Source organism: Haliaeetus leucocephalus, unplaced genomic scaffold (assembly GCF_000737465.1).
Source record: "Haliaeetus leucocephalus isolate CR32 unplaced genomic scaffold, Haliaeetus_leucocephalus-4.0 Scaffold92, whole genome shotgun sequence".
Classification (NCBI taxonomy): Eukaryota; Metazoa; Chordata; class Aves; order Accipitriformes; family Accipitridae; genus Haliaeetus; species Haliaeetus leucocephalus.
The window spans coordinates 7855081-7872252 of NW_010972528.1; the positions used below are offsets into that span (position 1 = coordinate 7855081).

General features: G+C 43.4%; 1 protein-coding gene across 1 annotated transcript in view; it reads left to right on the top strand.

Annotated features, from left to right (window-relative positions):
- Positions 1-17172, top strand: part of ZNF423 (zinc finger protein 423) — a 193280-nt gene that overhangs the window by 158201 nt on the left and 17907 nt on the right. The window contains exons 5-6 of the mRNA XM_010585027.1: positions 11003-11134; positions 12733-12848. Coding sequence (XP_010583329.1) covers positions 11003-11134; positions 12733-12848 — 248 coding nt within the window. The remainder of the gene's footprint in view (positions 1-11002; positions 11135-12732; positions 12849-17172) is intronic.

Consider the following 17172-nt stretch of genomic DNA (forward strand, 5'->3'; position numbering starts at 1 on the left):
TACGATTGTATCTTCCCTACCTCTCTGGGGTGACAGGAGCAAATGCCGACTTCTTAATGCCGATCATTGAATCTGAGCTTAAAATAAGAGCTCACAAGAAAAATGAAGAATAAAATGGTGGGTAGCAGGTCTCTGACAGATCTTTATTGTTTCCTCCTTTTTGGTTCAAGCAGGGACTCCATGACAGCTTGATTTAGGATCTTATTTTATTTGAGGGAGCAGCTGAAAAGCAGCTTGATTTTTCCTCTCATTTTTCACTCTTCCTCAGTAACTTTTGCAGGGCTGTGGAATATGTTCCCTCTCATCTGGGCTTATTAGCTAGATACCTGTAAATCTATTTCAAGTTCAATGAACGCACACCAGGCCCTTCTCTATAGCGATCCTGCTGCACCTTTGGACCTGTTTCGAAGTCATCTTGGCTACTTCTGCGTGGCTCCAGTCCGTTACTGCACCCACGCCCTCAAGGCACCGTCCTGCTTGGCCCTGTCTACCCTCTGTGGCTGGGACCTTCTTTGTGCTTCTTTGTGGGCAGGGGCTTGGGGCTTGGGTTTTTTTTTAAAAAGCAACTTCTGGGAATGAGTGGAGTTGCAGAGAGCCCAAGAAACCTGTACAATGCCATGAGCCTGAGATCTGGGTGAGTTTAAACAAAAATAGCTGTGTAGGAGTCCTGCTGTTAATGAGCCATCAGATCTTCCTGGTTGTCATCATGCTTTGATACAGTGGCATGCTCACGCTTTCCTGTGGCTGGAATAGGGCTTCTTCGGCACCATTGTAGGATCGGCATTTCCAGATCCCTTTATTTGAGAAAAAATACAGACTTTCCTTATATCTTACACTAAGTTTTCTGTCACAGCCCACATATGTTCTTTGGAGTCTGTCTACAGCGTAAGAGTTTGCACATGGCTTTCCTTTATGGATTAAAAAGCTAATGACATATAAAATGAAGAAAATGTGTTTCTAAAAAATAAATAAAACCAAGCTGGCCATCTTGTGCACTGACAGCGTATCTGCCAACAGCCATATGCCTGACTGGGCTACTTACATATAAAATAGAAGGGCCAAAGCCAAAGTACTTTGAGTTTAGGAGCCTGGAAGAAGATTTCTGCCCATGCTGCCAACCTGCTGATGCCGCACGTGGCTGCGCAGGCTGCGTGCACTGGCCCTCTGTGGTGAGCTCGGGGCAACTGTTTCATTGCTGCCTGTCCAGCTCCTTGTGCTGGACGAATCCAGCTCTAGGTCATATGTGAAGGGTGCAAGGTGGCTGGCTCATGTGCAGGACAAAGGACAAATGTAAAGGTGACATTAGTTTGATATTAGGTTTTATATATTATATTCAATGTTTGCATGTTAGATAAGTGTTACCAAGAGTAACTTTACAGTCTGTGCTATGCAGAGTCATTGCTTGGCAGTGAGATCTCTTCCAAAAGGTCGCTGGGTCACACCTTTTCTTCTTATTTGAGATGAAGCTGCTACAGGGTATGATTTCCACCTGGACTGTGGAGTGTTAATCGAGCAAATCCCATCAACATCAATGGAAGATGCTTTGTACATTCACTTGTGCATATTCCCACAGTACAAGAATATATGTCTGCATAATGCAGAGATGCTTAAGATATTTTCTTGTTTTCATGCAGATTCTTCTTTTTGACTGCCTTAAGGAATATCGTGCATTACTGCACCTTAGGATTCCTGGCTTAAAATATGTCTGATAGGGTTTTTTTCATTCTTTTGGGTATATTTGCACTTAACGAGCTTTGAGAGATATTCATGCCATGCAAAATCAGTCACCTATCTTAGCCAGACAGACCTTAGTTAGTCACCCTTGGTTCCTTCTGTTCTCAATGGCATCTCATTTCATCAGCTGCGATAACTGGTTTCTGTCCCCAAGCTCCTGCCCTTGTCCGTGGGGACAGGGAGTGAGGGAGGCGCCTCTGGATAGGGGTTGGGGACAGGAGCCTCTCCAGGGCTGGGCCATGATGTGTGTTCAGCCCTTGTATGAACACGTAAGCTCCAGTGTAGTTGTGCTAAGTGATCATGTCAAGATAGCTGGGTAACTATCTTCTTTTTTTTTTTTTTTTTCCTCCAAGAAAAAGCTGAGAGATGTTTCTGTTCTTTTGCTTGTCTTGCATGTATTTTAAAGAAGAATTTTAGAATTTTGGTCCGTAAGCTGATAATAACACTGTAAGAGATTGCTTTTTAACCAGAGGCTTTTCCCTAACAGTACTATTTCTTAATAAGAAAAGAAGGTGAATTCATATTTAAAAGAAATGTGTTTGTTTAATCTGAATAAGTGGGTACCAACTGCCCCAACGTTACAGGAGTGGAGCATTTGGCCAGTCTCTGAGATGTTTGGTGATCTGCGACAGAAATAATGCTCACAGTTGGTTTTCACTTGCACTTATAACTTTATGCCCACTGCATCATTTCCCAGATATCTATACTAATATAAGCTTTAATTTGATCATAGCTGATACTGCTATAAAGTTTACATTACTGGATAAGTATTTCCATGTTTATGTGGAATTTTGCAATATCAGAATAAGGCTCCTCCTGCCAGTTCACCTGTACTCACTCAAGAGGCATTGCACTAATGCTGGGATAACTGAATTTTTCTTTGCTAATGCAAATGAAGCTCTACACCCTCTCCCCCCCAAAAAAGGTTGACATTTATCATACTTTGATGCCTGAAAGAACCTTCAGTATTTCTCAGTTAAACTGTACATTTAGAAGTGTTTTCATTTTGTTACAGGTTCTGTTTTTCTCTCTCCTTTTACCATTTTTTCTGCTTCCCTGATGCCATCATGGAAGTGGTTTACGGCTTTCTCCTACTCTGTGCATCACTGAGTGTAGTTGACAACTGACTTGTAGCCTGTCTGTCATGTTAATTATATACTATTAGAGACCATTAATCTGATGATTATTTACGCGATAGATTTATAGTCTATCATGTCAATGTGTACTTGGGAAACTGTAAACTGAAGACCAGTGACACACATCAGCGGGAGATTGTGTGTTTAAAAAATACCGCGTGCTATCCTGAGCATGCCCAGCTAGTGCAGGGGGCTGGCAGCCAGGGCTGAATGCCGTCGTGATTTGGATCCTCATCCCCAGGAACCTGCGTTTGGGCAGACGAAATGCACCCAGAGTTTGGCTTTTAAGCAGTAGCTGCAGGATGCGGCTGCCACCCCGTGTGCCCGCGCAGGGGAGGGGGCTACCGGTAAGAGGGAAGGCTTTGCCTTTGGCAGCTCTTGCTGGAGTCCTGGCAGCTCTGGGAGCCTCCGTGTGACCACAGTCGATGCGCACTGGGGCTGCAGGAGGTCTGGGTGGGACGTCGGGGGGAGGGGGCACCTTGTGGCTCTGGTGGCCCTGGTACTAAGGCTGAGGAACATGCCAGGCCTGTAAAAAGAGTAAAAAGGGCTTTACACCTGTTTAAACTCAGTTTAAAGCTTTGCATGTTTTAAAAGCACTTGGCATATTTCAGTGGGATGTTTAATAAGAGTATAATGATGTTTTAATTTTAATTTTTAATTTCACAAGAAGAATAGATGCCAAGTAGATACTAGTTATTGCTGTTTGTCTGTATTGAGCTCTTCGGTGTGATATTGTCAGTAGGATCAGAGGATGGACGTATTCTTGCAATGCAGGGAGCTGCTTCCAGGGAAGAGAAGAGAGTGGAGAAGAGACTGGGAGGAATAAGGGATATCCAGGCTTAAGCAACATGATAGCACGAGGGAGCCCAGTGCAGGGAATGGGCTGTGTGGCCATCGGCCTGGATGCAGGGCTGTGTTACTTAAGTTCCACCAGGTATCTACATTACATTTGAAATAATACAGCTGTGAGCATATCAAAACATTGAAATACTCGACTAGGGTTGAGTTGTGTGGGAATGTGGTGTTTTTATTAACCTCTAGCTATTCTTAGGGGTTCATTAGCTTTATCCAGACTCATTCTGTGTGTGTGTGTATGGGCTTGCTCAGTCAAAGGCAGCATGTGTTTCTTTTCCTGTATGGGTTTTGCATTTCCATGGAAGCCACTGGAGTTATTCCTTAATGAACTATTGTGAAGAAACAGCCAGACCTATCAGACTTTAGTGCACAAGAAGTTTTAATGTAGGCTATTAAAAAAAGGCATCTTCAGAGAAAGGCTGATAGAGAGTGAAGTTACTGTGCTAAAGTGTAGTGCGTTTCTATAAATTATCTTTATGCAGTTTCCGAGATTAATATCTAAATCTAAAATAAAGCTCTGCAGGCGGGGTCCCTCTGGGGCTCTGCAGTCAGCAGATAGATGATGCACAACTCCATGAACTCCTTTGAACTTTCAGATTTTATTTTTCTTGTAAACCAAAAATTAAGCTGATGAAGACAGGCTCGGCAGACCCATCTCTTGTGTCTGAGGTTCAGCCTTCCCTTAGGAAAGCGGTGCAGTGGGGGAGCATGCAGCCTGCAGCCGGGAGGGAGGCAGGGGCTCTGGAGCCACGCAGGAACTGCCATCACAGTCAGTAGGAAACTCCCTGCAATCTCATCCCCAGTCCCTCTGGGACCATGCTTCTTTTTAATGGTCATTTTAATATTGCAGTGTACTGACATGTACTGGAGGCAGTGAACTTACAAGCTACCTTATAAATAATTTGGCATCTAATTCTGCATATTTTGAGCTTGAGGCCCCCTGAGATGATGAAAAGAGTTTAAAGCCTGTTGTGTGGTTAGGCTAATTTAGCCTGAAAAAGAATACCTTTTCAAGGCCACAGATGCGTGCAAGAAGTACATCACAAGAAGCCTTGGAGTTTGTTACCAGGAGTCCATAGGCGCTCCCTGTAGCACCTGTGTTTGCCAGCAGGTCCTGTGGCTTCCGTCTCCTAATATCTTACCCGATTTCCCAAATCCCATTCCCCTGGAGAGCTTCCCCAGCTGGAGAACAGCAGCAGCCCCTTCGTGCTGTCAGACCCTTGTTTGGGCTGCCCATCCCTTGGAAAAATGATGAAAAACAGGACTGATTTTAATGAGTCTCATCCAAAAGCAAATGTGAGGAAAACCAACAAAAATACACAGAAATGCACGTTGGGAACTCTCTGTATTTTTGTTGGTTTTCCTTACATAGTTTCTAGAAAAATCCAAGTCCCTGTGTTATCATTTTTCATTAAAGTGATGTTTTTAACCACGGTGGACAGCTCTCATATCCCTTGAAAACTTATAATAGTAAAATTGTCATAAGGATGAAGCAGGAATGCAAGATTTTATTAAACAATCTCAGGCTCATAAAAGACATCAGTGTTGTGCCATTCTAGATCATATAAATACATTTCAAAGCAGAATCATATTTCAGCAGAGAGATAAAGCACAAAAGAGTATGAGTAGTGGATACCAACATAAAATATTAAACTATCCAAGAAGGGGTGTGGGTGTGTGTTTATCCACACAGGCAAGTCAGGGGCTGTGAGGAAGGCAAGATTTTGGCAATATATCAGTAGAGCCATGAGCACAGATATCCGTGGCAGTTCGTGTGTGTGTTTCGCAGTGTCAGAGGGGGGTTTGGCATGGTTTCTCGCAGCGCGGAGCCGGGCGTTTCTGCACAACCGTGTGAAACGCTGCAGGAACACGACGGGTGTCTTTAGTCTGGCAGAGTCGTCAAAGGGAGATAGGAGCTCTACCTGGATAAATAAGTATAAATAGTTTTCTTTCTGATATGTGACCAGATTATTTTCCAGTTGATTTCCAGCCAAGGTCCCAAGTGGGCCACAGATCAAAAAAAGATAAGGGTCAGTTACAAGGTTGAGCTCATTCGGCGTTGCCATAGTAACTGACCTCCAGCATCCCTGGGAGGACGGCACCCAGCTCCCCAGGTGACATTTCTACTGCCACACCATCAATCCGCTGCCTTTCACCGCCCAGGCTGCCTAATCGCCAGTGCACCGCACCGCAGAGCAGCTCTGTGCCGCCGGCCCATGCCAGGGCAGAAGCGTGGGGTCCCCTCGCCCTGCAGCTGCCCCACCAGTGAGGGAGGGGCTCGGCTACGTCCTCCGGGATTAATTACTAAAATGTAATGGAGCGATGTGGTCCAAATGGTTTGTGTACCAGGTCAGGGGCTTAGACGGCAATGGCGATGAAGGAATGTCATCTGTACAGCAGACGTCGTCTTCATCCGATGCGAGCGTCTGCAAATTTGTCATCCCCTCGTAGCAGTTTCATCGTGTTCTCAGACCTTGGTTTTACCTCCATCCATGGATTGTTTTTAATGAAAACCAGTGGTGAAGTGGTACCAGCCAGGCGAGGGGCTGAAGTGGTTCTCTGCAGGCTTTGTTTTGGAGGGGGGTGTCCATCACTGTCATCCTACCCTGCTCCCAGGCCCTTGCTCCTTCACAGCCACACGGAAAAAATTACTGGGGAAGCTCCTGCTTTTCTTATGTTATAAATTTTCCCCTTTGCTTACTTGTTTACTGGGAAATGAATTGCATAAACAGAATAGTTCCATGCAGTTTTCATTTTATTTCCCTGTGTTCATTCCAATTTCTATTATAATTAGAGCACATGGCCCATTTAATTTTACCAAATTTATGATATAATGGACAGGAGAAGGTTCTCTGTGAACACAGTATATTAATGCTTTGTTACACTGAATTACAGTATTTCAAAGTTCATTAGAAGTGCGGTTAACTCATGGATGTGTACCTCTGAGTACAGGAAAGATATTCCCCTTTATTGCCTTAATTTGCTGCAGTGGAGTAGAAATACACTGGTCTGGGAAGCTATAGTGCAGGATGTACGTGTTGTCAGGAGCGAGCATCAGATTGTCTGACACGATCTCTCAAATTAGGACTATTGCGATTATTACATAAGGGAAAATTTTGCTTTATTAAATCAAGTTGAAGAGAGAAGTTTTAACTAACAGTAAAGACAATGCCATCTTGATTTTTATTGTTCCAATCTCCTATTTGTTATTGGTGTGATAATGTGTCAGTACATGACAGTGTTAATGCGTACTTTTATATTGCCATTAATATAGTTATAATTAGAAATGCAGCTGATACAGTACATGGGTTTAATACAGCATTATTAATTATACTGCATCCTCGCCAGGAGGCTGCTAGTGTCGGTTCTCTTAGAGGCTTAGAGACTCATTGTAATATGTATTAAATGCACATTGCTGCAGCAGAAATAGCTTTATGGAGAAGCATATTCCCACTCTAAAATGGGCAGAATGACAGCGTAAGTGCTACTAAGCACCCTATCAACATATTTAAAACTATCCTGCAAATGCATCCGAACTTGGGAACAATGAGCGACGTGCTTTGCCACCGCAGTTCAGCTGGGTCTGCGCAACCCGCTAATCCTCGCTAACAGGCAGTAAATTATGTACCTCCAAATTTATACAAATGCCTGCCTTTGACATCAGTGGGCACCACCCAGGTTTCACCTTCAGGATTCAGATAATCAGCTCTCATTCCTACTGGCTTCCCTCAAGACCAGTATGGAAATAAGTATGTGTCTGCCAGGGATCAAATGCTTTTGGAGACAAAAGTAGGTACTGAAAACATTACAGGATACTATCATCTCCCCATGATACTTTTACACAAAGCGCTCTGTTCCTCTTTTGGCCTGACATAGTTTCAGCCTGACAGAATCCAGCAGGCCTGCTTGTTTTAAACAAGAGCACATCCTATTATTTTTTTGAGAAATGAAGTGTAAAATTAATGCTTATTATTTTGAGCTCAGGAAAAAAAAAAAGGCAAGAAACCCAAGATTCTCATTTGCTGTGCATTGCTCATTTAGTTCTGTAATCAATTGATCCCTGCACAGATACACTTATGGAGAAATGGGAGAAGATCTAGCACAGCAAGCTGTAAAAATCTGCATTTTACTTTACAAATGAGAGGGGCTGCATAGTTCACTTGAGTTATGTAGGTCTCTCATAGACACTTGTCATGTTAAAAAAAAAAAGGGGGGGGGGGGAAAAATGAGGGAGATGATTATATGTTTTCTGTTGCTAACGCCCAGTGTCACACGTTTGACTGGAGCGTTGGCTGTCACGCTGCATTGTCAAAAAGCCGCCTTGCATGTACCTATATGATCTTATATAATTCAAGGAAGTTATTCTCCAAAGGTGACTGAGTATCCCTATACATGAGCCGTGTTTCTGTGTAAAATAATATGCTGTAAAATGCCATAGAGGAGAGAGTGATTATAGCACCAATTCTATCTATATCTTTGGGCATTTTCATATTTTGAATACACATGCATGAAAAGAGAAACGTTTGTCATGCTAACCATGGTACTTTTTTCCCCCTTTTTTCTTCCTGGATGGTTTTATAGACACAAGAAATACATAATGGACTCCTGTGGGAGTGGAATAAAAACCCCCACTGGTGAGGAGAAGGCCTTATAATTCAGAAGTGGATTTGCAAATCAAAAGGTCTTGCCTCGAGTGGGATAAATTTCCAGATCTGCAGGAACCCATTATGTTTTATTATTTTTCATTCGAGTTTTAGTTTGTTTGTTATGGGTTTAACTATTTAAAATACTGCAGGGATCAGCCAAGAAAATACACAATCTCTGTTACCTAATTAAACATAGCAAGCTTGTAAAAATATACTTCAATTGAAATGCTGAGCATTGTTGGTTTTTTTTAATTTTACTGAAATTATAGATATTTAGGCTGCAAAAGGAGCAGTCATCTAATCAGCAGTATGTGTCTGTCCGTATTTATGAACACACGTGCTCACACAGGACCATAGACTGTACGTGAATCACTGTTTTCCAAATACCCAGTATGTGGAGGGTAGAAAATTAATGTCAAACATGATTTCTCTGATTTACTTGTAGAAGGAATTTGTTCCATTCCCCCCAGTACCTGCTTTGTCCTTGCTAGGTTTATTGCAGCTGTACACAGATGTGTGGCTGGGCATGCTCAGGATGCTCGGCACAAGGCATGTATCCCTTCTCCACCTTTTCTCCCCTCCGGAGCAGATTGCAAAGGTCACACAAAGCCAAAACTTTTCAGGCAAGTGTCTGATGGGAGAAGCCAGCCTTATGCTGCAGCGAAGGGAGAGGGTCAGGTTTTGAGACCCATCCGTCAGAGAGGGCGATGTGCCCATCTGTGGTGGCTGCCCAAACAGAGGATTCAAACCTCCTTGCATCCTAGAAATATCCCAGTCCCTGGTTATGGCTGCCCAGGGAGTTCGTGGAGCTGCTGCTGTGGAGCCACCAGCCCTTTCATCTTTCTGTTCCCGGCTCTTTCCTCCCTTTCCTTTTCTCTTTTTGTCTCCTTCCCAACCCACCTGTTTACTTCTCCCTATCCCGCCTCCCCCTTCCCCACCGCACCTCCCATGCCAGTGGTCGCCCTCAGCGCCCCGCTCTCGCCCTGCGCACACCACTGCTGTGCAGGGCAGAGCACCCACTGCCACGCACGTTTCCAGAGCCCACCCACCCTCAAGGCCTCACGGGCAGCTCACTGCCCGCGTGGGCGGCTCGCTGCCGGCACGTGCTGCCACACAAGGCACAGAGTGGAGATTTTTTTTTTTTTTTAATTATTGTTATTTTTCACACTGCATGGAGGGCCCTTCAAGGCCTGCGTGCTCTGGGGATTGCCTCTAGCTGTGAACGTTCCAGGGCGCAAACGTGCAAGAGCCACCACGCACCCAGGCGTGGGCTGTGCCCAGTGTCCCGCACGCAGAGCCCTGCTCTTTGCTTGCCCTGGCATGTAACTCCCCACCTTGTAAAAGTGCTTTGGGATCCTGAGAGTACCAAAGGCCATAGAAAACAATAATTTCCCTCTGTTTAGACCCTTTAAAGATATAAAAAGCTAATTTAAAGCAATTGTAAGTAAAGACCATGCTTCTGAAGGCTCCCATTATTCACAAGATCCAAATGCATTTGGCAAGAGATTAGTTCATGGTATAACGTAGTCGTTTCTTAGCTATCTTGGAAATAAAAACTGAAGTCGGTGATATCTGAAGATATAAAAATAAAGCTGAGTCTATATCAAAAGACAGAATTTCTTTGGTCTTTAAAATATGTTTACATGAGGAGTTCGTGTGCTGCCACAGTGAAGGAAAGACATATTTTCAGGAAGTATTTACAGAAACCATCCACAATTTTTTAAAATTTTAGGTGTTTTCTGATTTGTATAAACTGTACATTATGTTGTCTAAATCTCTACAACTCCCTCCCTCCCTTCAAGAAAACCAAAGGGTTGTTTAATTTTATGTGTGAAAATTGCTTTAATATGGCTTCATAATAAGGCTCAACTGCACCCAGAACCACAAACTTCAGTAAACAGAGAAACATACCATCTTACAAAAGCAGTATGCTTGAAACAATAGTAATAATTATTGTTATTTCCCTATGAGTTCAGCTAGAATATAGGGGCATTTAAAGTGAGCCCTGTGTATTCAACACTTAAGATATATGACATGGAAATTACACTTTCAAATGACATTTAAATACCTTCGATGGTCTCTCTTCACCTTGGAAAAAGCCAAGAGATATAAAATTAAGGCTGACACTCTGCTTGGGGCTCCTGCTAGTCTCTGATAGTTTCTTCCTCTCCTGTATGTTAGCAGCGTAGTCTGAGGTGAAGATAGTGTTTCAGCCCGCTTTCAGTGTTGTTGGTTGAGTTCACACTGTTAAATTCATTTTAAATGCTGTTTGGCTATTTAATAATCTATACCCAGAGCAGGGATGCTCTCCCTTTGTGGTAGGATGCGAGGTGGAGCGGTGCAGTGTTGTCACGAGCCTGGGAGCAGGCGCGTGGGTTCCCGGCGGGTTGATCGCAGCACCACTTTCATCGCAGCTGAAAATCAACACCCCTAAATGCGACTGGGGGCTGTACACCTGAACGCCCCATGCAAGCGGCTCAGCCTGCTTTTCTGATGAAGCCGGAGCCGTGGCAATGTCTGTGGGTCCTTGAAGTCATGCGCGCCGGCACGGGCATTTCTTGCCGACTGCTGCTGCATCCCCGACGCTAATCTGCTGTGTCACTAACAAGTTGTATCATTTGAACCTTGCAGAGGAAGGCATCAATCATGAGTGCAAGCTGTGTAACCAGATGTTTGACTCTCCGGCAAAGCTCCTGTGTCACCTGATTGAGCACAGCTTTGAGGGGATGGGAGGCACATTCAAATGCCCTGTTTGTTTCACAGGTAAGACAGGGAGGCCAAGACAAGCCTCAGCGTGCATGGCTTGATCCAGAAATGACACTCGGGGGATTTGTAAAATACTGTAGTCCTTTCATTGGGAAAAAGAAATACCATGCTTGGAAATGTTCAAAATATTGTCTGTCTGATACTGGGGCTCACTCTGAAAAGAAGCACTGTGGCATTTGACACCGAGCAGTGCTGCTGCATGGGGCGGGCTCTGCATCGCCCCCCCCCAGTTCGAAGCCTTTTAAATTATACCTTGTGGCTCACAGGTGTGATGCGTTTCCAAGTGCAGGACTTGCAAGGCACGGACCTGCTCTTGCAAGCCCTTATTCACCTGAGCAAGGACCCTTTAAAAGGCTAGGTGACTCGTAGTCCTCTCACGGTGGAGAGGCTCACGTGAGTAAAGGTTTGATAAGACCAAATTGTACAACTGTATAGTTTTGCCAGATGCCCTCTCAGAGGTTTCTTTAAGCCCAGTTTTTTTGTGGTGGTACATTTCTAACTCCTGTATGAGGGCCTGCTAGGTATTCCTTCCCTGTAGTTCATTTTAAGCTGTCTCATCAGTGCAAACGATCTTGGGTAATCTTGCTTTTAAAGAATCTGCAGGATGCATGTTAAAGGCTGCCTTTTATACTCTCCTCAAGACCATGGTTAACATCTGCATTTCCAATGTGTTTGAGAGATGAGGATCAAATAGGTGTGACGGTGGACCTGTTGTCAGTAAAGGGGCATGGCAGCACCTGCGATTCCTTTAACTTCAGGAGGAGTAAGGTGAATCCATGCTCCTTAGGGTTTGGCCCACAATTTGAGAACGTGCTTTTTGTGTGAGCTCGGAGTTAATTTATCCTTTCCTGAAACACGCTGCAAAATAACTCTTTGAGTGCATGTGTTTAATTCTGCTGAAAAAGCTATTTTCAATACTGATGATCATTCATATAAAATGAGGCAAAAATTAAATAAGATATATTTTTAACCAGCTAAAGCCTGCAGTTCATTATGTTTCACTTCCAGATTTTACTTGATAAAGTCAGAATAGTTGTCAATTCAAAATCATAATGTAGATGCTGTGACATTTGTGATGTTAAATCATAATCTTTTTTTTATACTGAATGGACAACCCATTTAAAAGGTCTAAATATTGTGAAGAACCTGCCCTTTCAGATTCACATGTCTGCCAGAAATGCTGTTCCCGGCCATGTGTCTTCCAGACCAGCCATCAAGGCTTCTCCTGGCCCAGTTGTCCTGCATTAAAAATGCATCTGATGCACCTGCCGTGGGCCCAAGGCTCCCCGCAGGAGCGGTGATGTCCTCTCTTTGGTCTGATGATTGAATTCTTCCAGTTACCTGTGGACAGTGTTAGCTTTGTGTGAAATATCAAAAATCCATACAGGATTTAGAGTCTGTTAGAACTAAGCTGACTGTCAGCCTGGAGACTCTAAATTGACTACTTGTAAGGAAATTCTGCTGAACTGAGTGTATTGGCACTTGTCTGGCAGATATCCTTGGACTTTTCAGAGTCTTTGCAATTGTAGAAGTGTAGTTCGAGACAAGATGCCTTATATGAAGCAATCTTAACTAATCATAGTATGTTGTTTCAGTTTTTGTACAGGCAAACAAACTGCAGCAGCACATCTTTGCAGTCCACGGGCAGGAAGATAAAATTTATGACTGTTCCCAGTGCCCACAGAAGTTCTTCTTTCAAACAGAGCTTCAGGTATGTTTACAACAGGAGTAAAAGGAAAGCTAAAGCTGTTGATTTCTCTGTGCAGCCGTCACCCTTGTGCAGCACTTAGAAAAGGTGCATACCCTTGGTATGGTCTCTTCTGCCCTTAAACAGCCTCTCACTCTTCTCCTGCCTTCCTGAGTGCTATCAGGAGAAAGGGGTCTCTGAGCATGGCTGGAATAAATAAATAAGACAAGACAGATATCATGATTCTTTATGAGTATTTCTCTTGACAGTAGTCTTGCTACATCCTGACATGTCTACGTCAAACACCTTGTAAATAATTTCTTTTTCTCTATTAATAATTTAGGGACTGATTAACATACAAAGACTAAGCAAATGGTAGCTGCCCCCTCCCCTTCCTCACTGTTAAGTCAGAAGTAAAGGAATTTTCCCTACCGAGGTATGAGAGCAAAGCATGGGTGCAGCTCAACACGATGCTTAATTAGAGGCTCCACCAAGGCACTAGCACATTAATAAGCTGCAGGTTCTGCAAACCAGGTGTTACGTACCATTTTCCCCAGCAGCACTGGGGGTCACAGCCACAGCAGTTTTAGCCTCCACAAAGCCTGGGTGCAGCAAGCCTTTCAGAGGGGCTGGACCCTGACCTGGGCATGTTGCTTCAGCCCCTCTTGGGGCCCTGGTCCCAGGGGCCGCCTTGGAGCGGTGCTGGTGAGGTTGGGGTTTAAATCACACTGATACCTTTGCTGCTAAACCCACATAGATGCTGAAACCTCCATGGCGTGTGTGCCTGATACCTCATGGGGAATGGACCACCAGAGCTTGCCCTTCTAAAGAACTCGCAGGGAGGTGCATGCCCTGGCTGTCCTCCCTGGGCATATCTTACCTGTGTAGCACGGCCACCAAAATACTGCTACCGTCCCCAGGCAAATGCAGTCTTTTTGTAGAATGGTACCGTATGCCTCATTTAAATCTATTAGCTTTATAAATCATGATTTACTTAAACTTTGGAGGGTTTTTATTTATCTTGCTGAATTCCCAAGCTGCTGCCTCTTGTGTCGTGCTGTCATGCTGTGGAAGGATGGTTGATCTTTTCACTTTGTTGATTTTATTTTTTTTTCTCCCAGGGGAATCTCTTCTTTCCCTTGTTCTAGCAATCTGATTTGCATAAGTGTACAAAAGTTTTAACTATACCTTGTTAATATTTTAATAAAGTCAGCAACTTTTGGGTTTGTGTGTTCTCACTATGAACGTTTTATGAAGGCAGCAGTGGCTTGCAAAGCTGGCTCTGATTTTTCCTCCCATTTTTCCCTTAAAGTGGTGGTTGGTCAATGTGCCAGCACAATTAAAATGGGCACACTGGCTTCCTAGGTCACTGCATTAACCTTTAAAATCAGATGGTCAAATAAAGAGAACCTTGTTAAATTATAGTCTTAACAGCAGCCCGTTTTTTGCAATTAACAGTTTTAATTACATAGTGTTTCAATTCTGAAGTGTTGTGCATTGCAAAATTGCTGCAAATAGCAGCTTTAATCAGATAAATTATGATTGTAATTTTCCAGTTTTTATGCAGGATTTGTGTGCACTTCAAATTTCTGTGCTCATAATAATTACACGAGTAGTTTTGAATGGTGTTGGCTGAATGAAAATTCAGTACTTGGCTGCACAGTTTTAGTCTTTATTTCAGCGGTGACTCAGAAATATGTGTTTACTTGATGCCAGGGATTTTACTAATCCAAATACCTGAGCCAAAGAGGACACAAAACGTGTTTATAAATCAGTTAGAAACGCTCAAGACTTTTGAACCAGTCTGCCTTGGCATGGTTATCTCATCAGTTTCTGATGTGTAAGCTGTGTGCTCTAAATTCCTCAACTGTTGGTTATATTTTTGTTGAGTAATGAAGATGTAATATTATTTTAGTAAACCAGTTGTTCAGCTGCTACTTAGGGTTAAATCTGCATAAACCTTTCAGTCTCTTAACTGTGCAGTTGTTCTTACGTGGGCAAATCACCACCCATCAAGGGGTTCCGCTTGATGAATTCGACTTTTCAGTTCTGATCTGGCTTTCCCACTGGTGTAAAATAACTAGCATCAAAATCTGAACCTATGTTTTGTTTTACTTCTTTGTATTTTTAAGTGAAACCACTGAAAATACTTTTTTTAAAAATTGAACATTCAACTATTTCAAGAAGAAATTCAGAGTGGAGTGCCTACAGAAAAGCAAGAAAAACAAGGAGGGTAGAGAAAATGACAGGCAGCACAGGGAAGAGGTAACTTTTAGAGATGACATGGAGCTGTGTGAATTAGCCCCACTGATTTGTGAACATTTCTTTAAACAGTTAGGGTAAACACCAAGTAAGCCCAGAAGGGCACATGTGCCATGTGATGAGAAACATTGCTACTGTAAACGTACTTTTAGTGTTTGGTGCAAATACTGCTTTGGCAATGTAACACTCGGGAAGCAATCAAACCCTCTTTGCACTTCTGAACTAGTAGTTGTATTTTAATATAGGTTTATGCTTTGAAGTTTACACCATCTGATGGAGCCATAAAACCACAGTTTAAGAAAGCTCCAAGGAACTGAGCTCATTTTATAAACGGTGGAAATTCTGGTGTGAATCTGGAGCAATGAGCCAGTGAGGTTACCTTGATGATATTGCCAGAAGAAAAGAAAACAATGTTACTTAACTGCTTACATTATCTCATTGGAAATGAGGAAAAGAAAACATGGTAAGGTTAAGTATGAAACACAAAAGAAACAGTATGTGTGATAACCCCATGTACCCTTAGGGCAGAAGAGGAAAGGCTGGAAGCTCCATGTTTTTCACATCCTCAGTTTGTAAGATTCACGGCTATGAATATGATGCAAATCTTCTGGAAAAAAGTAAATTTATAGCTAATGTATAGAACACCAAGGCTATGGCATTTCGTTTCCCTACTGAAACACACTTACTGAAACAAGTGTAGAGGTGGAGGTTTGGGGGGTTCCTCACGTGCAGGGCAAAAGGAGCCCTTTCAGACAGAGCCCCGTTTCTAGGACCTGTGTCAGGAGCTGCTGGCCACCGCTGGCATGCCTGCTTCTCACAGGTAGCTGGAGCCACAGTGGCACACAGGGCATTCAGACGTGGGAGATGAGCTAGCTCTTTGACAACTGAAATTTTGGTCTTTACTATTTAAAACATAGCAGGGAGCCCTGCCAACACCGAAGATGGGTCAGCAATTATGACACATAATGGGTGCTGAGAGTTTTATTTGTGGTGTGATTCACAGCAGGGAAAGACACCTCTTCAGTTGCTTGCATGGAGAATTACATTAAGCAATTTGTGACTGAGCAGTGATTTTCAGAGGAAACTTAAGGAGGATTTTCATATGTACTCTTTTGCCACACTGCTTTTTCCAAGGAGTTATCACATAACCAATGAAGTATTTGTATTTAAAGGATTAATTCCTGCTGTTTGCTTGTGTACTGTTAATCATACTGTTTCCTCCTAAATGATTACAATTGATGAAAACTAAGGCAAGGGATATAATAAACAATGCGCAAATAATCCAGATACCAAGGGAGCAGGGTACCTGCCAGCTCTTTCCTAGCACAGGTGTTCAGGTGTTTTATTGCCTGCTATGAATAAAGGGCTTTCTTTTCTGTTCAGATTTGGAGATATGTCAAACCACTAAATTAAGGGAGCTTCACTGGAGGAATTTGCTGTCATTTTAAGTGCCCAGTTTCTTTAAACATACACATATCGGAAGGAGAATGGCTACTATGGCTCATTGGCTAACACTGTGGTCTGTCTCCCTCCTCATTTTATTTTATGTGAAAAGCTGGCAATTTTCATATATCCATAAACAGGCATGAGCTGCTGCACAGAAATTGCACTCATTATATTAATAATGATTTACCATGAACATCCTTCAGGGGCTTGATTTGGTCCACATCAAAGTCCTTGGGATTCTTTCCGCTGATTACAGCAGATCAAGCCCTAAGCAGGTTTTCTTTTTAAAAGCAGACTTAAAATGTCAGCTCCAGTGTTAGAGGTGTCTCCTACAGAGGGCTGCATCCTGCCCAGGCAAGGGGAGCACCACAGCGAGGCACTGCGTAGCCTGACGTGTCCCAATGGGGGACATTAAGATGCTGCTCTGTACCTGTGATGGCTTCCCTGGGTGGGGCAATGAGGAGCAACATGTCCAGCTGCTCATGCCAGTGGTCCTTGGGGCCATCTGGGTACAACAGTGTCACCTGAACCACATGGGGAGAACGAGAGCCTCTTGGCTTGTACGTGACCCGCCTGCAACCAGGTGAGTCTACAGGGCTACATCTAAGGGCTTAGTTTGCCACCAGTCATCAGAACGCTG